At 38.3% G+C, this 27,633-nt stretch overlaps 1 protein-coding gene across 1 annotated transcript; it reads left to right on the top strand.

Moving 5' to 3' along the window:
- On the top strand, positions 1 to 27,633 carry LOC125177607. Its single transcript, XM_047879637.1, has 8 exons — positions 1 to 935; positions 1,390 to 1,450; positions 20,008 to 20,143; positions 20,777 to 20,910; positions 21,985 to 22,068; positions 22,844 to 22,870; positions 22,948 to 23,083; positions 27,539 to 27,633. Exons 1-8 carry the CDS (start codon positions 1 to 3, stop codon positions 27,631 to 27,633), a joined length of 1,608 nt encoding a protein of 535 aa, XP_047735593.1.

Genomic DNA, 27,633 nt, shown 5'->3' on the forward strand with positions numbered 1-27,633 from the left:
ATGTTCCTGTGTCGTTGGGCAGTAAGCGGCTGTTGCTGGACGGCTGGCGGCAGCGACAGCTACGACATCCCTTACGAGAACAAGCAGCTCGACACTTCATACAGAGAAACACACGTCACTTCATACAGTGAACCACATGCCACTTCATACAGTGAACCACATGCCACTTCATACAGTGAACCACATGCCTCTTCACACAATGAGCCTCAAGACACTTCATATAGTGATCAGCTTGACCTCTCTGGCGACTTCAGGAAGGCAAACAACCCAGTCACAAATGGTGTTGATGTTCACGAATTCAAATACAATACGCCGAGTTATTTATACAGCTCCCGATACAGAACAGTTGACGGTTCTTCTAATTCACACGACCATGAAGAGGAAACCTCGTTCAAAAAACAATACAACGTTGCTGACGAAAGCTTCATCTCCAAATACAACTCTGACGAGACAACGCGTGATTCAAGATACAACCCTGCAGATAAATCCCGCGACTCTAATAAATATCTGGCAGATACAATATCCAACTCCAGGTACAATACGGTTCCATACAAATCCCGCCCAAGTTCAGGCGACAGTACGTACAACTCTCGTCATAGTACAGGGGAAGGAGCGTACAACACACGCTACAGTGAAGTGAGTACTCGTATATCAGTGGGCCATGACAATCCATCGACTTCCAGCCACCACAATCCCGCCTCATCGCGGTCGTCGCATCAGTACGGCAAAACTGATCGCGCTTCTCGACTTAAAAGTGACAGGAAGAAGGTCCATTCCGGCGAGGCTGGGGAGGAAAAGCCCCTTCGTCTGCACGGAGTCGCGGTGCCTGTCTATAAATTCCGGGAGGAAGACGCGCAGCTTGAGTGTCAGTACGACGAAGGCACAGATCCGCTCTACTCCGTCAAGTGGTACAAAGACGACGATGAGTTCTTCAGGTGAGATGCGGGGCGCTGAGATGTGCAGGGTAACGTCAAGGGAAGGAGAAGGATGAACTAGCTAGATTGAAGTGGGAATGGAATATACTGAAATAAGTGGGAATGGAATATACTGAAATAGATTTCGTCTAAAATATTTCTTGTAGCAGGCGTTACTGGGACCATCTGTTACGGAGGTCATCTTTTAGAATTATTTGCAGCAAGAAATCAGATGAATGAGAATTCATTGAAGAGTGAGCGATACTTTCTTTAAAAAACATAATAACATTTTAAAAATATTAAGAATGCAATAAGTCAGCCTACAATATAAAAAAATGGGAAGCGATAACGATCGATTTGATGGGATTTTATGTTAATTTTTTCATAGATTATTTAACTCAGAAGCGGTTAATCAACTTACCTGTAATTTACACTACATTCTTCTCACATTAATACATGTTTGGTTTGTGTACAGATATTTGTATGGCCAGGAGCGACCAAAGCAAGTGTTCGATGTGCCCGGAGTCATCGTAGACGTGAGTATACATACCTATCACCTATTACCTACGTGAGTATACTTACTTATTACTTACGTGAGTATACTTACCTATTACCTACGTGAGTATACTTACCTATTACCTACGTGAGTAAATCGCTACTTAAATATGTAGCGGGCGCTACCGCTACCGCTACATTGCCTTAAATGTAGAGCCGCTACCGCTACCGCTACTGAAAATGTAGCGGCCGCTAGTAGCGGCCGCTACATGTAGCGCGCTACTGCCCACCTCTGATGTATACCTACCTATTACATACTTACCTATTACCTACTTGAGTATACCTACCTATTACCTACGCGAGTATACTTAACTGTTACCAACGTGATTATACTTACCTATCACCTACTTGAATCGGCTTGATCAAGCACCTTTAAGGCAAACAGTTGACGCGCGCTGCAATCAACCTCAATCAGGCCTTCAATCCTTTTATCAAAACCTGAATCTTATAAGAAATGGGATCAGTTCAGTCTTGTTGTTCGTTCGATAGCTGTTGTTTTTGAGGTGATGTGTTGCTTATGATGAAAAGCAAAGGTTTAAATAACTGATTTGGCCTTTTTCTTCCTAAAATATGCGCATCTTTCCATCAATCACTTACATGAATCAAACTTTCTACCAATCGCAGTCAAGCCACGCTTCAAGCCTCAATCTGGTTCCTACGCAGTCAATCATGCTTGATCAAGCGGCTTGATCAACTGAGGGAATCTGTGAGCAATTCGTATGAGGAATGTGTGATCTGCACGAGATGTCATTTAACAATCACTGCAGTTTCCGTTTTAAATATTTTAATACCTGATGACCAATTGTGCAAACATCCACTCTGAGATCACCAGGCTAACTTTTGTGCACTTTACTAGAAAGAAATATTGTGCCATCCCTCAGATCAGGGCCTATACTTTCAAAAAAAAGTTAAGAGATCGTAAGTTCATCAGCCAATCATTGACGGCCTTTCAAGCAAAATCCACTAATCATAGACAAGAAAATAGAGCGTAAGTACTTACGTTCACTTAGCGAGTTTTGAAAGTATGGCTCCAGGCCGGTAGCGGTAGAAGAAGCAACACACCTACAACACACTTAGCGTCTGTAGCTAACCTATGACGTTGAGGGCATGAGTATATCGGGTTCTCTAACAGGTTCTAGATTTGACTCCAAACTTAATCAACATTCAATATGGAATCTGTGGAATATCGACTGAATTTTATCGATACTTTTCTAAAATTCTATGTTCCAAATGAATTTCTACTTCTAAACAGGAATCTTACTTAATATATGACTTTAAACAATATCTACCTATTTAATTTCACTTTAAACACTGACGAGTTGAAATTATCACAGTCCGAAATCAATTATTATAATGAGTCTAGTGAGTAATTTACTTTGCCCGTAATAAGCTTTTGATTGGAAGCATAGTTAGCGAACTTTACGATAAAATCGCTCGTGTAAATTATTGAATATATGATTGTCGTGATACACCTATATAGGACAGAAAACCAAAATTTTATTTGTGACGTTTTCGGAGATTGTTGCATTAAGTAATTCTGAGGAGCTCTTGGTGTTAATGCAAAGCATTTCACTTGAAACTTAAAATAAGAAATACATCAAATTGCTGTAAGCGATATATATCTATCGATGGTGTATAGAAGTGCTGATTTGAAGGATTAAAGTCGAAGCATTGACAACAGAAAATTATTGATGTAATCGGAAGCACTTGATGAGGAGCTATGCGCATGATGACTTATGCATTACGGAACTAAACGAATCTCGCTGCACTGACCAGTGAGGTACTTCATAGTAAACTCAGATATGAATTGCAATGAGCCTCGTATGAGTCATTTAGGTGATTCTTGGGATTTATTCATCATATTAAAAAAATATGTTCGAATTTTTTCTAAATTAAATGTTCCTGAAACAACGTAAAGAATATTCCTTCAAAAGATTGGAAATTCATTATTCATTTCGAGAAAAATCTTGAAATTTTGAAGTCTAAAAAATTATTAGTTTTTGATGCTAAATTTTAGAGCCTTGCGCTGTGGTCTTGAATAGCAGGCGAGCAGGACGAGCCGCTGCCGTAGTGGTCACTCAGCAGCAACACGGGCCCCTTGATGAGACGGAACAAAACCACGTCATCTGCGTCGGTTAAATTCCATCTCAATGATGCTTTACTCGATGAAAATGCTTCATCTGATGGAACTTCGAGGCTGACAATAGGCCGTTCAATATACATTAATAATTCAAGTAGCGATAATGTCGAAAAATCTTACCAGACTTGATTTTAGAGACTAAATTTAGACTTTAAAGAAATACTTTCTGTATCTTTATTGTAGAATTTTTGAGCGGATAGTGAAGCTAGACTCCAAAACGTTTCCTATAAAGACACCAACTTCTTATGGAATATTTGTTGCCTTTAAATTTTCATTGAAAAGGCAGCTCAAGCAATCGAGTGACATTTAGACATTAGACCATCTATTTAGAGAACAATCTTGAACTTAAATGTATCATCTATCGGGTTTGAGCCGTAGAGGCTGATTTCAAATCGTTGCGGGCTTAGTTTGCTCTGAGGACAGAGTTTGGGAGATGAGTTCAAGGATGCTTGAAGCGACCACCACAGCTGATGCTGGGGACCAATTTACTGAGAAAGCTCTTCAATATTATCGTCCTGGGTCCTGAGTATCATCAGTTGTTGTGGAGCAGTACATAAATCTTCCCAAAATTCACAGTCAATAGTTAGATTTTAAAGAACGTATTAAATAAATATTTAACAGTGATACTCATCAGATGAATATAGTTCGAAAAACTTTTTCATGACCAAGGTTACATTTGACATTCAGTGACGTAATTAATATCACTAGTATGATAGACTTGAATGCTTAGAGTTGGATAAATTCTTGTTATAACAGAAAAATCCAAGCAAAAGTTTAACATCTGGAAGCAAGTTTGATTTAAATTTACAGCAATAGATATACGGAGTACAGTTATAAACATAATGCCCACAGGAGCTCGGCCGTATGTTGCAGCCTGGCGCCCACGTTCTGCTGTCGACTGAAGGCAGAATTTGTGTCCTTAGGGAACGCACTATGGCTGCAAAACTGCCCTGCTGTCTGTTTATGCAAATTTCATTATTAGGCGTGAAATTTTCAAGCAGCATCACTTATTATTATGGCTAAAGCTACTCATGCTGCTGTCAAGCCTCTTCACTTCACCTTCTTGGAAATCGACGCAAATGAACGCTGAGCTTAAGCTTTCCCAGCGCCCAACGAGTCTCAGAGGGCTTTAAATGAACTGAAATACTGCATGTTAAGATCACTGCACTTTGTTTTATTCAATATTTCTTTAAAGAAAATACATTCGTGTGCTGATTTGGCAATGCTTTTTATTTGAGTTTTCATAACACATATTTTAGAGCCGAAAACGAGTATCCAAAAATGATTTAGAGTCAGAAAACGCAAAAAAATGTTCCATGAAATTTGAATCCAATTTTAAGCATGAAAAATTTAGAGCTTAATATCGAGCAAACTTTCATTCTCTCAACCTGAGGGAGAGAAATAGTGAGAAAGTGAAAGAAAGGAGGGACAAGCCGGGGGACTTGCGCCCTGCAGACAGTCAAGACAAGGTGGAATTAAGCGCTTTAGCCCCAATTATTGTAAGGCAGTAGACTTGGCGTCAATTAGCAGCGGCTAATAAAGACCTGCCGTGTGACGAGGTGCCTTGAGAAAGACACCTTGCATAGCTGAGATTTATTGCAGGATCGTCGAATGAGACGAATTATGCAGTCTTGCATCATTGCTCCACATGATGTACTTTATGTCTTCAAGAAACGGTAAACTAATTAGAATTTCATAATATGTTGTAGTTTATTTCTCTTTCTCATGAAGAAGCTGATTCAAGTTAACGAATGACGCTATTTTATTTTATACGTCAAAATGTACCAATAAACGGTGGATTTGGCTAGTTTTGAGTTAAATTCTAAATTTGAATTGATGCTACGTTATGCAATGCCTAGAGTTATTATATAGAGCTAAAATGTGCAATGGGTGTATTGGAAATATCGTGTTTAACACGAGAGAAGGTTTCCCACCATTTGTCATCAATTTTGTATGATAGAATATTTTGCTTAAATATGTGCAACTATGAATGAGTAAAAAGGAGACTAACACATAGGATGTGAAAAAATGAAATGTTGTTTACACCGATAATTAGTATAAAATGGTCGAGCAAATTAAATATCGCTATGGAGGTTGATTCACCCAGTGAAATAATAAATGACATTAGTTTGATTCAATAATTGAATGACTGAGGAACAATGTAATAACCGATTCATTATCAACATAAGGTTAGTTAATAGTTTTTTAATGAAAATTTGTAAGAAGTAAGAGAAGAGAGGCTAAAAAGGGAGCCGAAGTCCGTTTCTACTTTTATTCTAAATAATATTTAGATATTTCCTCTATATAATAATAAATAAATAATTTGCTCTAAAATGGCAGCGATTCCAAAAAAGTATACAAACTATTGATTTTACGTTAAAATCGACCGCAATGGCTCGTGCCCGAGAAAATTACGCTGGTAATTTTATCGAACCAATATTATCCATATGTGTTTCAAGACCTAAAAGAGAATCGCGACTTCGCTGAAACTAATACAAATTACCCAGTATTCACGACAGTCGAACAACTTGATTATTGGCTTCTTCAGAACAACACATGATCATCTAGGGAGAATCCTCCAATCGTGTCAATCAAATCTATATATTCATCTCAAGGAATATGGTTAAATGGTATACGGTATATGGTATATGGTTATATGGTATATGGTATATGGTATATAGTAGTCTCTCCGAGAAAATAGAGATAGAAGAAAGAGGCAAGCTTATTCTTGATGCATGTACACCGACCAGGGCACACATTCCGTACACCCATTGAAATGTGGGTTCAATTGAGTAAAATTGTGTAAAAGGACGAATTGTGTAAATTCGTCATTTGAATTCGTCGTAAATTGGGTAAATTCGTCCTTAAATTCGTCTCAATTGAATATACTCAATTGAGTAAATTCTATTGAGTAAAAGGACGAATCTTCATCCGGCAAGCGCATTTCTTGAAAGTAACATCTGCGGTACGTGTATCCATCGAAATGTTTATTGTCGATGTACAAAACTGAGGGCATCAGCACCAGCTACGTAAGTCGTTCAGTGAATTTAACACGACAACCTCTGCTACGATGAACCTCGTCTAGACAATACGAAGGTTGTAAGCAGATTTTTTTTAATCTCGGCCTACGTCGACAAATAAACGCCATATTGCAATGGATGACGCAGCTAGTAAGCCAATTGAAAAATATGAACGGGCTCTAGTAAGCTTGAAACAATCTCACGCTATATGGGCGGGGGAAGCTACATATATGCAAAAATAAACACCGAATTATCCAAGTAATTGATTTTTTCTCTCGCTTGATGAACGATAATTTTTATCCTACTGTGTCTTCATCTTAAATCTGTCTAATGTGAAATATTTTCTATCTCAATAAATTTTGTCTGAAAATGCGTAGAACGTAGAGATCAAAGTTGAACCATTCTATATATTAAAGAACGAAATTATTCTTGTTTCAATAAATTAAACGTGTTTTGTTAAAGAAGCCCTTCTAGTTGCAAGACTACACGCGTGTTGGATGAAGCGACGTCTCAATTGCGCGCTACGTTGGCAGGCCTTGATCGTGTTTGGGTGGAAAACAGCTCCACTTTAAAGTGTGATCTAATGGCCTCTCGACAAACAAATGGGGCGCCGGTACTTTGAGGAGCTCCACGCACGCCGTACAATAAGAATAACACAAGAACGCCAGACAATCGATGAGCCGATCGCCCTCGAAGCGACCACCCAACCGTGGCAGTCGTGCCGTCTTGATGTTGCTGCTGTTGCTGCGCTGTTGATGCAGCTTTTGCTGTTGTTTCACTATCGCTGTTTTTTGCGACTGTTGAATGATAGGCTATTTTATCTTCACCTGCGACTGTTGAATGATAGGCTGTTTTATCTTCACCTGCGACTGTTGAATGATAGGCTGTTTTATCTTCACCTGCGACTGTTAAATGATAGGCTGTTTCAAATGCTCTGCGACTGTTGAATGATAGGATTTTTCAGCTGCTCTGCGACTGTTGAATGATAGGCTATTTTATCTTCACCTGCGACTGTTGAATGATAGGCTGTTTCAACTGCTCTGCGACTGTTGAATGATAGGCTATTTTATCTTCACCTGCGACTGTTGAATGATAGGCTATTTCAGCTGCCTGCGACTGTTGAATGATAGGCTGTTTCAACTGCTCTGCGACTGTTGAATGATAGGCTATTTTATCTTCACCTGCGACTGTTGAATGATAGGCTATTTCAGCTGCTCTGCAACTGTTGAATGATAGGCCATTTCAGCTGCTCCTGCGACTGTTGACTGATAGGCCGTTCCAGCTGCTCTTGAGGCCGTTCATAGGCCGTCTTGATAGGCCGTTCCAGCTGCTCTCTTTTCTGCCACTCGAAAATGAGTGGTAAAAAATTACATATAGCGGTTGCGAAGCTATAAGAAAATATTAATAAGTTCGGTAATCTAGAAATATATCTGGAAATATTTATTTATGTGAAAACTTCCTGGCACAACCGCAGTTCTCTTGCGGTGCACTATTATAACTGAAAACTTGGAACAAAGAGTCTTGCTCTCATGCCACCATGAAAGTTCCTAAACCGTTTCTTCTTGCTTGCAATATTCGGAATAAAGAGTCTCTACCTCATTCCAACATGAACGTTCCCTTAGAGTTTCATCTCCCTTGCAGCGTTTGAAACAAAGAGTCCTGAACGTTGATGAGGAAAGAAGAGCGGAGACGATTTCTGATAATAGCATTGCGGAGTTCGGACACTTGAGCAGCGATACTGCGGCGCATCCCACAACTTGGGTGTCGACAAATGGAAGGATAACGACGTCCTCTCTATTGGATACCTGCGGCCTCAGCACCGCTGCCCACAATTGAGTTCTCTGGAACAAATTGTCTGCAGCGAGTGCATTAGCAGGCACGTAAGATGCGCCTGAGTCAATTTAAAGAACTTATTCCCACAATTCGCGCACATCCAGCATATTTCATAAAGTTGAAATGGATAATGTGACAGTTTTTGTACTAAACATTTCATAATAAGATTATTCATGGTCATGAATTTTTTAAGATGCTTCTGGTAAATTGTTGTCAGTAACATAGTTTGGTAGTGAAGGCTGCTAAGAAATTTAGTGGGACGACTCGTGAATACAATAAACACTGAAAATTCACTAACGCAGAATTGTGCGACGAAAAAAAGTCGAGATGGATCGAAAATAAATATATTTCAGACCTTATTAGATATAATGAATCGATTGTACAGTTTTGCTGACGCATTCTGTATTGACGAAATCAAAGACACATAATTGTAACTAAACGCGAATTAATATGAAATGATTTGAGTCTCTCTCTCTATATGAGTCTCTAAATGATAACTCTTATCAATATATACACAGGAGATTTTTCAGGACGAAATTCAATTGATTTCTATTCCTTCAGTAAGTCGAACTTCTGTATTCAGTTGACTCTACAGAGCTCTTCTCTTATTAAGCGTCAACGCAATCACGATGGCTCCTTCATTGCTATGATCCCGACAGTTGAGATTTGGAGGGCCCGTCTGTACCGATGAGGGGTAGGGAGACTTTTGATGTAGCACAGCGGCGTCTCATAAAACGTATTTTGACTTTGTATGAAAGTCGCAACTTCCCGTGCGAGAACTGCGGCGTAAAAGTGAAGTACCATATGTGACCTTGGCAGTATTTCTGTGTAAGATGGCCTCAGGGATTCTAAACGGAGAAGACGTGTCTTGAGGTGACAGCACTTAGCGAATGAACAGTTCATAGAGGCCTCGAGTGCCGATTCATACTTATGACGAAAAAATTATTATACATTTTTTCTGTCCCGTATTAAGAGAGTCTTCTGTAAGTGCAATATGAAATATTCTGCTTGTAAAAACAATGGGTTGACAAAAACATTCCAATGAAATATGTCGTTATGAATCGGAGCGTTTGACTTTTCTTGCTGTACTGCAATCTTTTGGGAAAGAACAATATATTAAGAAACGATATATGATCAGAGATTCAAATCCAAATAAAAATTAAGAGTGGTGCGTCGATGATTATTGGTGACGATTGTAGAATATGGGTGGTGTAACGATGAGGGGTCACATCTACCGAAAATCATCAACAAAACAATAATAAATCGAGAGGATGGCGAGTTTAGGTGGCGGTCATCGATGAACCATCGATGGCACATTGCAGGCAAACCTCTTATAAGCCACCAATAACCGTTTGCCCAACTGCGAAGATCACGAAGGAATTTGCCACTATATAATTTATCCTACGCAGTAAGGTACCTTTGAGTTGCGGGTCATCCGAGATCAAGAAGAAACAATGACTTCGTTTTGAGTGATTGGCTAGTAAAATTTTGATTTAAGTATATTTAGCGAAACTTTAGTACGAATTCGGTAAGTACGAGTTTAATTGAGTGACAAAAGCAATTTGTTCACAATTATTTCATGTAATTGTGAAGCCACTGAGCAGAAGCTACCATCAGAATGCTCCTTATATAAATTGTCGAAGGAACAATGGAAATTGAAAAATTTTGCTGCAAATAATACAGTTTCCCAAAAGATGATGGCAAATCCAATTTTTCATGTTCACCCGAAATATTTCGTAAATGTGTTGAGAATTTTACGTATGTACCAACGTGCTGTTTTTTAATATTGCGATCCATTGAGACTTATTCATTGTATCATTAAGTATACATTGTAAGGATCGATTAAGTGTGTTTCATAATATTTATAATATTGCCAAGTTATCATTTATCTAAAGCCACGCTGACGTAGTCGGCAGTGGCTCGGCACCTCTCGCAGCGAGCGAGAAGTACATGTTGAACGTTCATACCCGTTTGTTGACGCACGTCGGAGTTGAGCTTCTTTCTTATTATTCTTCATCATGTCATCCTTGAAATATATGCTACACTTGTAATTTGCCTGACTTAAAAGTAGCATTTATACGCAAAGAGAAACGAGTGAGAATTCGATAATCTACGCCGATAAACTTAGAAAGTGAAGTGTATTTATTTATTGGAAATTTGCTTATACTGTCAGATAATTATTTCGAGTTTAAAAACTAAATTTTTATGAAGTGGTCTCGGTATCTTTCCTACGCAAAAATTATAGATTAGGCTAAAAAAATTGACACAGAGTGGTGAAGGTATTTTACGGCTAAAATTTTAAAATCATCCTGCGATATCAATTCCTTATTTCACACAAGAATATTCTTGGCGAAACTATTTCGAATCGAACCTATGTTAAAATTGGCGTAATGTTCACGTTATGAAACTTCGATACTTATCAAGCAATTTCCCGTGGCCATTGCTCTAAGCTGGAACATTGTCTTTATGGATAAAAGAAGTTTCTTTCAGCGGCTGTTTACTCGAATATAACAGCATGTTCAAATAAAATCGTTAATGGAACTATATAATCATCACGGGGGCATTAACTTCTGTCATTTGATGAAATTGATTGCAATGCTCCAATTAAGTATCTTAAAATGACTCAAATACCAACTCCGCTCCGATGGCTCAATGGTAGAGGCTTGGCTTCGCGAACGGCAGATCGGAGTTCGAATCCTGCGGGCAGGGACATTACTTCGAGGCCATTTTTCACGAGGTACGTGTATGGTACTGTAATAATTTGTTCGTGCTTCATGTCGGACATTGTTACTTGTACTACCATGGTGGATGAGCGTACGTAGTCCTCGGAAAGTGTGATCGTCTGACGCAATATCAGCAAATGCAAATGCATCGGGTTTGAAACTAATAAATTTTTTATCGATTTCATTCTTAAAGTCGCCATCGGTGGCTCATCGATGCACCACCGGTGCCAATGTATAGTTATTAGTGGAAGAAGAGCTTTTCGGTTAGGGTGGCCATCGGCAGGTTTTCGGTGGTACAAAGGCCGGATTAATGCGCTATCGGTGCTTCACCTATAATGTACACCTATAGCCACCGATAATCATCGATGCTCCACCAATAACTTTTATTTAGGAAGTACGTGGTGGTGGACCACCATGAGGTTCATGGCGCGCCTGGGCTAGCATCTTTGCAGCGAAGACGATACGCGGTGAGGTGAACTTCAACATGCATGAATTCAGTCGTCGTTTGCTCTTGGCCACAGAAACGAGATTTTCCGTCTGAAATGTCGATAAAATTTTACACATGTATTAAATTAATGCATCTTTTTATGCATTAAATTTTTTAACCTCTTAAGCCACTGCTGTTTATGTAGTAACTTTACAATGCTGGTAAGAATAAAACGTTAAATAAACGTGAATTGTTCCTAAATTGGTCGTGTCGAAACACAGTCTGAAAATCCGCTGGAATATCCATATAACTTTTCATTATAGATAATTCGAAGGAACATTGTGATGTTTGATGCTGTAGATCATCAAAAGGCTGCGCGTTCTCGTAATGAGTGTGATTAGGCCAGGTCTAGACTCGTCATTGTGTCTCGCTAATCACTTCAGGTGGCTTTGATTATATGTCATTAAATGCAGTCCTGTTTGATAATAAGAACCATTCAGAGCTCATCAATAGAGGTTTCACTGAAGCGCAGAACCTTGTTTAACCTTGATATTGTAAAAAAGTTAGCTAACCTAGTCTTTTACCTTAAATAAATGGACGGAAACTAATTAATGCTGGAAAACTCGGCAGTTCAAATTTCTTAGTTTTCCAATAACAGCTATCCTCGTTAAATCACGATGATCAGAAATATTTTAATTTCCGTGACATTGAACGTACGTGGAAATAATAATTGCGCCGCGTGCCTGATAATAATCGTACTATATTTGCTGGACACATGGATTAGTTGCAGTTAAAGAGCCGACTCGTGGTGTGTTTTCGCCGCAATGTTTACTGAATTCATCAGTAACACGTTATTACAGATTTTCAGCATAATTTTTTACTAAAATCATAGGTGACGCGATACGACAGGTTTTCACCATAATTTCTTCTGAATCAATCAAGGGCAAAAAATGTCAATCTTTTCAACGCAATTTTTCAATTCATCAATGACAAGACATTTGAAAACAAATAAAAGTCAATCGCAATTTGATGTGGTAAATGATTAGTAAATCTGAAAATTTCCAACGTTGTAATTAAAAAATAACAAGTGCACTCAGCAAAACGAACTTGCGGTGAATGATTAGTAAATCTGAAAATTTCCAACGTTGTAATTAAGAAAATAACAAGTGCACTAAGCAAAACGAACTTTCTGAGACGTTCGTATCTTATTAATTATAGATGAAAGAAAGACACAAGTATTGAAACTGCAAACACGACTCCCACACACGGCAAGCACACGGTGGGTGCAAGCACACATACACGGTAGGCCTACTATAACCCACCAGATATATAACGTTGAAAGAACGTTTTTTAAACGTTGTTTAAACGTGATCAGCGTTGCTTCAACGTCATTTGACTGGAGGGTAAGGACTACCAGACAGTCTGCAGACGGCCGGTGTTGTGTGGTCGAAATATTTCCGACTTGAGACCACGGGACACGAAGCTTGACTGTCGAACTTCTTGTTCATATGATTCACTCATGAAAATGAGTGAAACTTTGTCCATAAAGAGAAGCACTCTGTGCCCTTGTCTGGTCCATCTTGACCCAATTTGGGCGGACAAAAACATGTATCAGTGTTACGTTTGCTCTCGGCTCGTGCTGTGGATATATAAGCTGTATCCTTATTTGAGCAATATCGCCCATAAAATTTTCTGAGTATCTTTCACCGTCGGATGGCCGACGGTTGGCCGTCCAAGTTATGCCGTCCATTTCTAATAGCGTTAGCTAGGTGAGCCTCGACGCCCCCCCGGGAGAGGCTGGGATCTCAGGTGGTGCTCATGTCTTCATATTTTACTCCTCCATCGGTGCTCGCTCAAAAACTTCAGAAAAAAGCCCCAGCGGCCTGTCAAAAATGCTCGTGCGACATTAGAGAATGAGAGCCGCGCCCTGGGATCGCGGCTCCCCTTCCTGATAAGAAAAAATTGTCAATGAAAACGGGCGGCAAATCCAACCGCCAGTATTGGGAAAAAGACAATGTCGGTTTTCATTGCGGATGTGAGTAAATGTCGGATAATATTATTGTGAAGGCACAAAGAATAATAATTTGTTGTTTTAATTGTGGCTACGATAATATTTTTTAAACGCGCAATGTATCTTCTAATTAGAAGACGTACAAGTGTGATTATCCATTGATGAAGACCAACGCACAAATTTTGCTCTCCTCACTTTGTATGCTACGTGAATATAAGAACCATTTTTGGTTTTATCTTCAAATCCAGCGATTGCTTCGAGGCACTTCAAGGTACGGCAACAACAAGCACCGTCCTCCAAAATCTGATCATCGAGGAAGCATTTCAGCATGGCAGAAAAAGTGTCCCTGGGTCCATCGCATCATAAGAAATAATGATGACACCAATATTTATTATTTGGCAACGTCTTTAAGCAACTCAGCAACAACTCCCCGCAAACAAGTTCTCGACGCGATGTTCAGCACCGGTTGATCGTTCACGCCTAACGAAGATTTATAGAGAAGCCCCGCGGGAACTTTCGTTCGTCACGCGTTATTGAGACCGCCGTCATTGATGGTTGGGTTGGTTATTTTGTGTGTCTGGTGAGCGGCGTAATATATAAGATCACGAGGCTCAGAAACAATGCGTGCATTTAGAATTTAACCCAAATAATTTTACTGTCATTAAAGTTTTTGGGTATTTGGACAAATGATGAATGGACATAATTTTCGTATCAACTGAAGAAAAGGGTTTTTTCTCTTAATGTAAAATGACATTCATAATGAGAAACTATAAATTGAAGTGTATGACCGATTTACCTGTCGAAAAAATATTAGCGTAAAGGTTATTAGTGCGTATACTAAATATTACAACATTCCGCTGCAAATATTATAACAGTTGGCAGTAAAAATTATCACGGTTTGCAGTGCATTATGATCCCATTTTACACAGATAATTATTAACGTCGGCATTAACTATTCTTATAGTTTGCTGTAAATATGGTTACAACTATTTTTTAAGTTTGCAAGTATATTTCAGTTTGTAGCATATAATGTTAAAGTTTGCAATTTTTCATGTGCCTATTTCATGCGCCTATTTCTTTGCCCACTTTACGTTATTGTTAATGTTTCACTTAATATTCAATTATTCTCAGGTCATTATGCCTCACCAATTCTCAAATAGTTCATACCGTATAACTCATGGCTGAGTGACATTTGGCGAAAGCGAAGCGTGAAGTGACAAATAACGTCGGGTCCAAAACCTTCCCCCAGAGCCTGATAATCAGAGGCTCATAATTGAGCATCCATTTACAACAGCGAACAAAATTGCGAGAGGATTTTCTCATCGTCGTGAGAGGCTTACTTCTGTTTATGCGTATCTTAGATACAATCAACGCTGGGCTTGTGTTTCATAGATACAGTATTGACGACTTGCCTGCGTATATATTTGATTGTTACATGGCTTGCGCACCTTAGAAGCAATGTACGTGTGGCTGGCAATTTACGTCTTTAAGATTACGTCTGGCAATTTACGTATTTCATATTTTTCTGAAAGAATATTTTGGTCCTATATATTATCCCACTCTGCTTCCTTTAAGAAGAACTTGTGCCGAGGACAGATCATGTTAACGGTAATCATGAATGCTCCGAACATGAATGTCGAAACTCACAGAAATGAAGAAAGAAATAAAATTAAGCTCTCAATTATATATTTAACATTTTAAATGATTTTCTATTCGATCTGATGACATCTTTTATAATTAAAATGACATAGTCGAGCAAGAAGGAACTACTACGATAAAGGAATAATTGCCCTCTGTATTAATGAATTCAATACAAACCAGACACGGGTACCTGATTGATGATGCCGGGCAGGAGGAATCCAGAATACTCAAGTCTTACGAAGATCGATTAAAGATATAATTAAGCTTCCAAGCCTCTTTTACCGACGTCTACGTGGTGACCTCATTGACGTACACAATTATACTCATGGTTTATACAAGGTCCCAGAAGGATTACTAGAATTTGAAACAAGAACCACCACAGGGGCCACGGCTATATACTAAAAAAACTGCATTTTCAACTTATCCACGCGCCAACATTTCTTCTCGCTTCGAATCTCCCACACGTGAACAGCCTCCCTGTTTGCATCGTTGACGCTCCGAGCATGAACGCGTTCAAGAAAAGACTAGATAAAGCTATGGAAAAATATATGTTCAGACTTGAAATGCCTAGCACCATGTCGAACCCGGTGGAAGTCTAGTAGCTATTTAAAACTATCGTCAGTCCTGAAAAGATCCAGTCAATTAAGGACCTGCTTTTAGATCTCCTGTGGACAAGGCGCGAAAAGTACAAGAATAGGCGACAGGCCACATCGGGCCTATTCTTCAGCGCTGACATCATTATGATATGATATGATTCGAAAGTGAGATCAATAGCAAAAAGAATGATTTAATTAAAAAATCAGTCAATAAATGATTTGAAAAATTTTGCGTCCTTTATAAATCTTGATTTTAGAACTCAGTCATGCTTACATGCAAATACGATGCACGGTATTCGGAATACATCATAAACTAACGCAACAGGCTATAACTTTTAATTATTAAAATTAACGGACTTTCATAAATTAAATCAACGCTGCTCTCAAGCATCGGCAACAGGATGACTCTGACCGTCGAGAGCTGCAGCAGAATAGGCTAAGCTTGCACCGTTGCATGTCATTAGCATCAGCCGATTTTCTCTAGCAAAACTTTTGTAGTTTTTTTAAACTTTGCGTAGGCTTGAAGTATTCCTTGTCTCGCGCCATCTTAGCCTCATTGGCACTTTACATGAAAGCTTCATCCATCATCCACCTAAACCCCGGAGCATCAGCCCTCCGCTGCTTGAAGCATAACATCAAATTGTGTACGTCAGGAGTGAACGCTCAAGGACAGAGCCAATTTACACATCAACATATGCATCAACTAAAATATACAAATTTGGACCATATAAATGGTATAAATACATCAAAGTGGTCACAATCTGTGGCAAAAAACATAATTCACCAGTGACCTTGTTTCGTTTTAAAAATATTCATGTCAGACAAAGTTAAAAAATATAAAATAGTATACTTTTTACTGTAAACTAAAGTGCAAAATATTAATACGGGCTGCTTATTTAATGCTCTGATCTTGTTTAACTACCTAGATTGCGTTCGCACGAAACTACTCATTATGAACTTACCCTGGTAATGCATCTTAATGCATGAATCCAGGTATTTAGGAATTCTCATGATTCCTGTCATTCAACAGGTAACTCATGAACATTTGCTACTTTAATTCTGAAATTGACAGACATGTAATATGAATACACGGTCGTCAAAACGTTGGACGGAGTTTTATAGATTTTTAGGAGCTTGTTTGCAATGGTGCGACAGTGACTTTAATCGACAGTGAGGCCTGCAAACGACGTTTTTAATTGAGGTTTAGGTGCATCAAACGAAGTCTCTGAGGATTGGCTGCAACAATGAATGTCATCAATTGAGGCGTAGGTGCAACAAACAACGTTTTTGAGGAGTAGGGTGCAGTAAACGGTGTCTTTAATTCAGGTCTAGGTGAAACAAACGACGTTTGTGTGTGTGCAACATACGACGTTTTTGATGAGTAGGAGCAAAAGTCGGCGCCTTTGAAGTGTAATTGCAACAAAGGACGGTTCTGAGGTGTGGGCGCAAAAACCTCGCAGTAATCCTGTAATTTGGTCCGGAATGCGTCATCCCTTACGACGATGTATGTGGAGGCACCAACACCAAACGTATGCGTGGTGCGACGCGTTGCCGTCTTAGAAACATTAAAAAGGCCATTTTCCAACTCACGTTAATATTTGGTGACGCTATAGAGTATCACACAGACATTTAATACAAATAAATAAATTATGAAGGTTAGAATAATCTGTTCTGCCTCTTTTGGAAAAAATCACTTATGATAAACCACACCTCCGAGTAAAGCATACTAATTGGAGCGATATCTCTGAGACTTGAACAACAAAGACACTATTAAACACTATTGCCTTGAGGCTTGAACTATTTCCTATTGCGTGCCTAAAACTCTGTCTTTGAAAGTGAGGTCTACAGTTCCTCCATCGGTCAAGCGACCAATGTAGAGGAGTCCCATTCCCAACGTTCTGTCCCCGATTGAAAATATTAGGCATAATACCAGGACTGATACAATGGTCGATGCCTAGCCACCGACGGTGTTGCGATGGCTTTTAATGGAAGCTGCTAATGGAGGCGACGAGGCGCAATATCGCACCTCCGAGATGAGATGGCCTTCAGCGCGGCATCTCCATATGATGACTTATGGAGCTGCCCAGCTTTACATTTTGATGGCCGCGTAACTGTTTTCTACAGCGCGCTTGAAAGTGGAGCGTGATGATTTAAACGAATTTTGAGAATTTTTTTTTGCAGACCTATGGCTCAAGATATCATATTAAAATAATTATTACCTACTGGATCTCTGTATACAGACCAAAATATTGAGTTATGCACGGAACCAACCAGAAGTTGGATGGTCTCTAGAATGATGAGTCCACAGCGGTCAAAATGTTATCTAATTTTATTAATTGGAAAACGACAGTAAGGGACTTGAAAATGACAAATGAAAAGCATATTTTCATTGAAGTATTCAGTGTCTATAGATGCCGAGCAACGTACCATTATTAATTTTAACCTATATAGAGCGTCGAGTAGTGCGTTCTTGTCAGAGCTTGTACGTTAGCTGCATTTGGGTTAGCTTAATGACTGATATATTTGAAAAATTCAAAATCTTATACTCATGACAAATTGAATCTGATTGTTTCTGAATAATAACTCATATTGGAGCTAAACTAAACCCTTATTTCTGACTCATTTTAAGACGTATTTATAAATAGGCTTAGACTTACCGGATTATTTTCATTTACCATTGGATGAAATTAAGTTTAAATTCAGCAGTTGACACTAAAAAAGTGTGAAATTTTACGATATAAGGATAATTGAACTCAAGCGTCGTTCACACATAAACGATAACATTACCGTGCCGATTGCCATTTATAACAAATTTTTATGGGCAAACGAGAACAGAGGCAATAAAATTGTTATGTTGACTCAGTTCTTTTCAATTTATGATGCTGTGTACAGAGCTGCGTGCTTTATCGCCGTGTTCTGCAATGAATGAAGGCCTGTTCCCAGAGACATGCTCCCTCCTGGTCAACACTCGACAGCGAACCGATGTCGTGCGTAGTGATCTATTCAAGTATCAATTATAGTGCGTATGTGATTATTACAGAGAAAGTCATTTGAATAATGTGTAATTAATAATAAAGTGTATGTGACTTATTACAGAGAAAGTCATTAGAATAACATGTAATTAGTAATAGAGTGTATGTGACTTATTACGGAGATAGCCATTAGAATAATGCGTAATTAATGATAGAGTGTATATGACTTATTACAGAGAATTTCATTTGAATAATGTGTAATTAATAATAGAGTGTATGTGATGGGCACAGAACGATGTCGGACGGCAAGCTGACCCTTGTGTCTTCCAGCTTATTACAGAGAAAGTCATTTGAATAAGGTGTAATTAGAAAAAGAGTGTATGGGACTTATTATAGAGAAATTCATTTGAATAACCTGTAATTAATGTTGAAATAACGTTGGAGCTGGCAATGCAACTTTGTGTAAACGTTAATGAAGAAGAACTTTCTTTCTACAAGATTGTGAATGAACTGAATTTGTAATCGTATATTTAGACTGATGCGGTGTCTTGGTCGATGTAAATGCAGGTATCAAAATATTATTCACTCATATCTCTAGAGGACGATTATTTAAAATGTATATTATATAAAGTTTTAGTATAAAAGTTAAATATATATATAGGTCGAACATTAGTTCTTTATGAATTTCAGTATTAATAACGGAAATTTTTATTCACGATTTATTATGGATTTTATAATAAATAATTTGATTACCTTGCTCGCAACACATCAACAGGACTAATAACAAATAAAGTCATTTTATATTGCCTTCAAAGAGGAGATTAGCATTCTACTCGTTTTGACACAGACTGTAATTGAACATCTAGCATAAATTTTCAAATTTTTTCCATTTTATTTGTTGCTCAAATTAACCGATCGAACAAACAACATGAGCAATTTCTTCACGTGTCTGTTTAATGTTACAATTTTTTATTAAACTAAAATAAAACTTTGGTGAGATTCTTCTCTTTATTGATGTGTAATTAATCTTTTTCATTAAAGTCATTGCCAATCAAGTAATCGTTTTCATTATGTTTTTATAGTTGCAACATATATAAAACTTCCATGAGACAATGTTTCATGATTCCATATAATGAAGAATACTTTTATAATGATATTTTTTCTTGGTCTGTCAGATCACGCGTTCTAACGAGAAGCGCGTGCTGCTGCAGAAGCTGTCGTTCGCGTCTACGGGCATCTACCGCTGCGAGGTGTCGGCAGACTCGCCCCACTTCCGCACCTACACCAACCAGTCCGTCATGGTCGTCGTCGGTGCGTCCTGCATTCTTGAACATTCACTCTGAAATGAGTAAAAAATATTGTTCACCAAAATAATGTTAAACTTAACCTTGTTAACAACAATTGAAATTAATGGAGTGGACAAGACTTCTTCAGCTCGTCGCCAGTTAAACTCGTGAGATACAGTCAGTAGCTCATAAAGTTTCTTATAATATTAAATATTGCCTCAAAGTCTGCTTCAGTGAAGATGTTATATCTGCAAGACTTAAAATTATGCAAGACATGAATGGTTTTTCTTTAATATATTGAATTTCTTACAATCAATAATTGATGATAATGATTCAAATTCCTTAGTTAGTGTAAGTGAGCCAAAAAATGTTATTATTTCCGTCAACCCATTAATCTAATATGCTAATAATTTCATGGAGATAAAGGCGATTTCTCCGTTATTCCATCTCTAACCAAAGCCATCACTGAAACAACATCATACATTCAATTACAGTCAGTTTTCCTAATCTTACTACAAAAGATATATCATAACACAATATAAAATGATATATAATATCGAATATGGCAAATAATAAGGTTTATTGCATAATACAATATATATGATATATAATATCTAATATGGCAAATAATAATGTTGACTGCATACATGTTGTTCAGAGCTGCCGTCGCAGCCCCCCACCATCACAGGAGGCAGGAGCCACTACAAGGTGGGCGACACGGCTCACCTCAACTGCACCTCCGCGCGCAGCAAGCCTGCGCCCACACTCACGTGGTTCATCAACGGCGTCGAGGTCGAGCTTCATGCCTCATTTGCTCCTAAGCTTTTATTTGTAAATAATTTTTTATTTTTGCTTTACTTCTCATTTTCTTTAATATTAGTTTTCAATTCAACTTTCAACTTTGCACTAAGTTGAACTTTCCTGTGTTGAGAAAGGTTCCTTTCATGGTTAAAAAAAGTTCCATGAGGTAGATCGTTTGGCACAAAATTCATGAGATATGGATAAGCATATAAATAAAAATTCATATGCTTCGTTTGCATTACACTTATTGATACAAAATAATAATTATATCATTTCAGCACGCACACCCGCGGCATGTTCCAGGATCGATAATTCCTACAATTTGTGTATCCTGTTATGCACTATTCAGAATCATGACACTATTGTTATGCACTATTCAGAATCATGACACTATTGTTATGCACTATTCAGAATCCCAATGCATGATTTCAGAACAAAATTCCTTCAATTTAAGAAGATCTAATTGCGTTCAAGTTTAAAAGACTTATTATGTGATAAATTGGGTTAGGTTGATCGAAGTATCAAACTATGTTTGATAATTTTGATTATTCGCAAAGTTTGGAGAGATCGAAGAGTTTGAATTGATGAAATTGTGAAGTTATTTTCGACATATTCTTCGCTGAATTTAATCTTGCCAGAGCAAAATTAAGCGGACACAAATAAATATATTTTCATTTCGAAGTGTGAGGTTATAACATACACTATTTTATCGCACCGAGCAATTATATGGGAGATACGAGCAAAATTTAAGCTTCAAATCCGATTTGCGAATAATTTCATAATTTTTAAATGGGAATCGTACGTAATAATGTGCAAGCCAATTTTGTACAAGAACTTCACAGGCCTCGAGCTGAAATAGCTCCTGAAGGAATTAAGTGAGAACTTCGCATAAACTTGTTTTTGTTCAACACTCTAACTGATCCCGGGGCTGCAGTAGTAAAATGAATGTGGTACTGCTAAGTTACATTTTATTTAAGTGTGAGATATTATTAATTATTCCAGTTTTTGTCGTTGCATGCGCAATAAATTATAATAAATAATAATGTGCAATATTTGGGGGCCCAGGCGGCACCTCACCAGTTGGAGCAATACTACCCCTGGGTGCACCGGGACCAGCTCGAGAGCAAGAGACTCGGCCTCACCTTCCAGGTGAGCAAATTATCAGAATTTTTGTCTTGAAAATTTAAATTTAAATTTATCTTATCGTTCAACAGAATGACTTCTTGACTAGTGTTTATAATGACATGCAAGATTTTAATTTCTATTTTAGGGGAAGCTTGTGAATTGGATTTATTTACACTTGCGGTCTGTCTCAATCTCAATCTCTTTACACTTGCGGTCTCAATCATTTTTTTACTAGCGGTCTCAATCACTAATGAAGTGGATGACGTTGAGAGCAAATAATATGAGGGCTATTGAACTTCCGCTGATATGCTACAATTTTTTGTTAAACACACTGTTGCCTAATTGGTTGCGTGTCGAAGGCATAAAACGCCTGGAATTGTAATACTGACGAAACGGAAGCGGCTATATCGGAAAATTGTAGGACATAAATCCCCTCCCTATATCGGCTAATAATTTAATGACAAGTATTTCCTAAAAATCATTGGCCTCAATATTTCTTTAAAGCATCCGAGGTATTTACACTCGTATGCAAAACACCTGCAACGTTTAAAAACGTTGCAGGAGTTTGTGGCACGCGGAATTAATGTCTCTGTTCCTGAACTACGGCTTGAAGTATCGGGCCAGTCATACTCAGAAGTATTAATTGGTTATACGTATTATTCAAATTGAGAAGAATTCAAATTTCTTGCATGTAGCACAGCTGCTTCTTTTTTCCAGGTCCAACTGTGTCAATATTGTGGACACAGGCAGAAAGTGCATAGCTATCTTGACAAAGTCTCACTTGTTTCTCTGAGTGCAGGTACAGGACGAACACTATCTTGACAAAGTCCCACTTGTTTCTCTGAGTGCAGGTACAGGACGAACACTATCTTGACAAAGTCTCACTTGTTTCTCTGAGTGCAGGTACAGGACGAGCACTTCGATGCTAACGGCGAGCTGGAGGTACGGTGTCGGGCGACGGTGTCGGCGGTGTACCGGGAGGGCGGCGCCCCTGAGGCCATGCCTGTCGTGCTCGAACACAGGGAGGGTCTCATCAGAGGTAGGGGGGGCTGCAATTGTATTATAAATGTAACTATTAGTCTTAATATAAATGTAATAAACAGAGGCTCATTTTTATATCTATTTATCTGTAATGCCTATTAATTTTTGAGGTTATAGGTACATTGACTCAAGTTTTGATTGAAATACGAGAAAATTGCCTTTTTTTCCTCTAAAAGCAACTCATTTTCTAGTAGCAAAAAATTAAATGTTAAATTGTTCCCCTAATTTATTTTAAGAACAACGGTAACAGCATTTAATTGCCCAAAGGAGGGTTTGCAACTTGCCATTCCAGGAGATACGAAACAATTTTTCAAGCATTGGCCCCAGAATTGCATTATATTGATGCCTTTAATATTGAAAATAATTAACATTACTACATTAACCTATTATTACTATTGATAAATAATTAATATTACTACAATAACAGCTATTACTACTATTGATGAATAATTAACATTACTACAGCAACCCAACAGCACAATTAAAAAACAAAAACTAGGTAATAATTTTCACGTCAAATCTCCTGCTTTCACCGAATGAATAAATGAATTTAGTTATTAGAATCAATCTCGTTGTCAGTGGCGCCCTGGTCCAAAGTTTCAGTGTGACAGAACTGAGAATAGTTCTCTTCGTTGGAAGATGTTTAAATTCGTCATAAAATAGACGTTTAAATGAAGCCGGGAACGTTTGTGTTGCTTGATAAGATGCATTAGCTCTCGCTTTATCTGGCCTCGACATAATCTGTAGAGCGCCATGGATTTATGCATTATTTCTTCTGGTAATTACGAGAATAATCACGCTAATGATGCTCTCCAAAGCCAGTCAATTGGCGCCGAGTGCAGCCCGCATCTTTATGAACGATCACCATATGGCTTTATTATAAAGAAATTGTAGAAACTGAATTATTTAAAGTTGTGTTCGTAAAAAACGTTACTGGGTAGAGGATTATGTCCATTTCCAAACGAATAAATCTTTTTTCTTTTGGTCTATTTAGATAGATGATTTGGACAAGGATTGACGAAAACTAATTTTGTCAATAATTGCGTGGTTATTATACGAGAATGTTTAATAGGGTTTATACTCATATAAAATCCACATCAAAGCTATTGGGAAGGGGGGATCTTGCCAAAAAATTAAAATATATTGTACAAAAAGATATAGTCAACCCCTCAGCGTTCGCATTGCTCTTTATCCGAATCAGCAAAAGTGAACAGATTCAAATTTTTAAAATGACGGGTACTACATAGATTATTTTTTAATGCATAAAGATTTGTGGAAGTAAAGAAGATTCTAAATGACATAAGGAATAATGATGTGGCGAGGCCGTATGCATAAAATTTCAAGTCAGACACAACATCGATGCTCGACATGATCAACAAATTGTCGGTCGCAAGTGTATATCAAAATGTCGCAAATAATCAACGCAGTATTTTATTCAAACGGAGTCATAAAAAACGAAGTCAATGGAAAGATGTTCACGTGTCGATGAACTAATTTCTATTATAGTGTGCTTTCGTCACTACGCGTATTTAATTTAAGAAGATTCGCTTTTCGTCCTAGATTTCCAGGAGCTGTGCGAACACCGGTAAAGCCGTAGGCCCGAACAAGGCTACAGCGCCAACCAGGGTCGCTCACCAGTCCTCAGTATTGTTATGCTAAACGGACGCCGACAAAAACGATTCTGGCTCCGATTTGCGAGAGAAACTTCTCCGCTTTTGTGATGAAAGCAAATACAATTTGTCAAGCAATTCATTTGAGAATGAAGCTTGTAACGAAAGACGGAAATGCACTAAGAACCATTTGAGTATCGATCGAGCCTAGCACCTGACTTGCATCGCGTGTTCAGACTTCAACTGAACTCGAGCGTAATTCCTGGTCACAATTACAGCTCGAACTCTTGCATTTCCTCTCACTTAAAAATTGAATAAAATCCCTTCATCTCTGTCAATTACATAAAAAACGTACATAACTTTAAATATATAACCTTAGGTAAAGGCGACCTCCTCGAACTGTTGTTTAGGAGTTGCGCGAGAAATTTTGATTTACTTCTGTGGATGCGGTGGCGTAATATTCATTTAGTCAGAATCACAGTAAACATTACGAACTTGAAGAAATGTAGACGCTGGTGCTGTGAAAATAAGCTCGTTTTTTGGCTTCCTCGGTTTCGTTTTTCTCACCGCTGTCAATGACGCGTTAAAACTGCGATCGATTCTGCTACGAATCCCGGCAAGTATTATGGAGGATGACAAAGCTCGGTCGGAAAACTGGTCGAGAATACGATTGCGAAGTGAAGAGCAACTCACGGCGACGGCTCTAAGAGGATTCAGGCGAGCTTCTTACAGGGTGTTTCCGTCGGTAGTTTTTCTCACGTGGGAGGGGCTCAGTCGAAGGATTTTATCCAACGCAGGAATTTTATAATAGCCTTGGTGCAGCGGCGACTGAAGGTGGCAAACTAGAGAGAATTTTCTTCAATTCAAGCATAAGAAATTCTAATTTAATACTTGACAGCACTGGGAAGCAGTTAAATAAGAGAACTACAAGGTGACTAATATGTGAATGAAAATTTTATTGTCTAAAAATGAATTATGTCTCACCTATGTCTTGCAATGAATTATTTCAGCTGATACTACCAGCAACTCGGAGTAAGTAAATATATTCAAATAGATATGCCTGAAGCTCTGGTACAAAAAAATGAGTTTTATAAAAAGAAAGCAGTACTGAAAATGTCGAGGGCTCCATATTTTTGCTCTCCGAGTTGAATCAGTATACAAGTAGTAATTTCGAGAACGCAAGAAGCTGTAGAGTATAGAAGGTAGAAGAAGGAAGTCGAAGCAAGAGCAAGAAGGAAGCAGGAGCAAGAAAAAGTCGGAGAGTGATGTAGAGCAAGAAGGAAGTCGAAGAGTGATGACAGAAGACATGAGAAACAAGATCAGAGTGGAATTAGTCACATAAATTCTACGTAATACTGTTAGGTATAAGAATAGTTATTAGGTCCTTTATAACCAGTAGAAAGGCAGCGGTTACAAGCGAAATGTGGAGCCGCATCAACAGCAACTGAAAAAAACGTAAAAAATACTTCCTACTGAAATTCGTTTGAGTTTAATGCAAAATTGTTAGAGCTTGTGGATACAATTTTTGCTCGTTTGCACTGGTTACGATTCATTATTAAAGTTGTAGAAGTGAAAAGAAATAAGGCTTTATTACTAACTTAATATTAAGAATAATGACAACGGGTGAAAATGTCATCGCGCACAAGTAGCTTAGTACAAAAAAAGCCGACCTCGCTTGAGGAACAAGCAACACGTCATCACTGCAGAACCCAGCGAGCTTCTCACACGTGTCCATGGAAATCTATTAGAGAGAATCTCTTGGATGGAAAAGATTCCTTCATCCGTCATATTCGAATGGAGATTATCTCTTGCACAGAGAAAACTATGCCACTCATCCGGAGTTGATGGCCGAAGAACGATTACATTCCTGTTAAACCAAGATTCTTGCAGTTAAGATAAATAGTTATTTTACTGCAACTTGATCCTTTAGTAATTGATATTTTCCTATCACAAATAAAAATATTTCCTTTTAACCCTTATAGAATCATGCTGATCGAATATTGCTGTTAGTCGAAGCGTGGAACATTGATTAGAATTTATCAGGATAACGATTGAAGCGCTCTAGAAGGCCATTGTACTAGTCGTTTTGCCGCCACTCGCTGTCCAATATATTCGGTGCTGCAGCCTCCCACTTAGCTAGATTGTAAACTTACCTCCCACCTCGGTGACTGCCGACAAAAACTCTTCCGCAAGATCAACAACGACGAGTAAACTTTGTAACTTTTGCACTTGAAGTTTGGCAGTGAGACCAATTAACAGGGAGAAGAGTGCCGCCAAAAACCCTTTGTGGTGATGGCCGGCATCCCTTGACTGCTCGATGGTGCAGGCGTGATGTGAGCTGCGACTTAGATGTTTCTCCGCACTCTCAATGGCTGTAATTTAAAGCATTAATAACAGTTAATCTTGGAAAAAAAACATAATTTTGATTTTCATTATTTATAATTGAATTTGATAATTTTTCATTTCAAACCAGTCACAAGCAACCACTTAATTCGGTCTCAAGTGGTTGTAATTTAGGGAGTAAGTTGCGCAGTGGGACGGTTCACAAACTGGTTCCCTCGAAAGAATAATTATATTATTTTATAATTTTATGTAATAATTAGCATATTGGATCGGGGAATGCTCGTAGTGAGATAACATCAACTGAAAGATTGATTCTCGTGAACCTTCACGTTCCCGAGAATCAACCTTCACCTTTAAACGTTATTCATGCATCGGAAACTAAACTTCAACCTTGTTTAATGTTATCGCAAAAAATAGTTTGTACGAAATTTAGGATTAACATATCTTCATGACGCATTTATTACACTCGTTAATGTTTTTACTTGTTTGTTTTTTCACAGCCAGAAACGGAAGTTCATGTGAGCGCGGGTCGCGGTGCCTGGCTGTCATGGCGCTGGCGGTCGTCTTGGCCAACCTTCTTGTGGTGTTCTTCTGA

The sequence above is a fragment of the Hyalella azteca genome, unplaced genomic scaffold, assembly GCF_000764305.2.
Source record: "Hyalella azteca isolate HAZT.00-mixed unplaced genomic scaffold, Hazt_2.0.2 contig385, whole genome shotgun sequence".
NCBI classification, from domain to species: Eukaryota; Metazoa; Arthropoda; class Malacostraca; order Amphipoda; family Hyalellidae; genus Hyalella; species Hyalella azteca.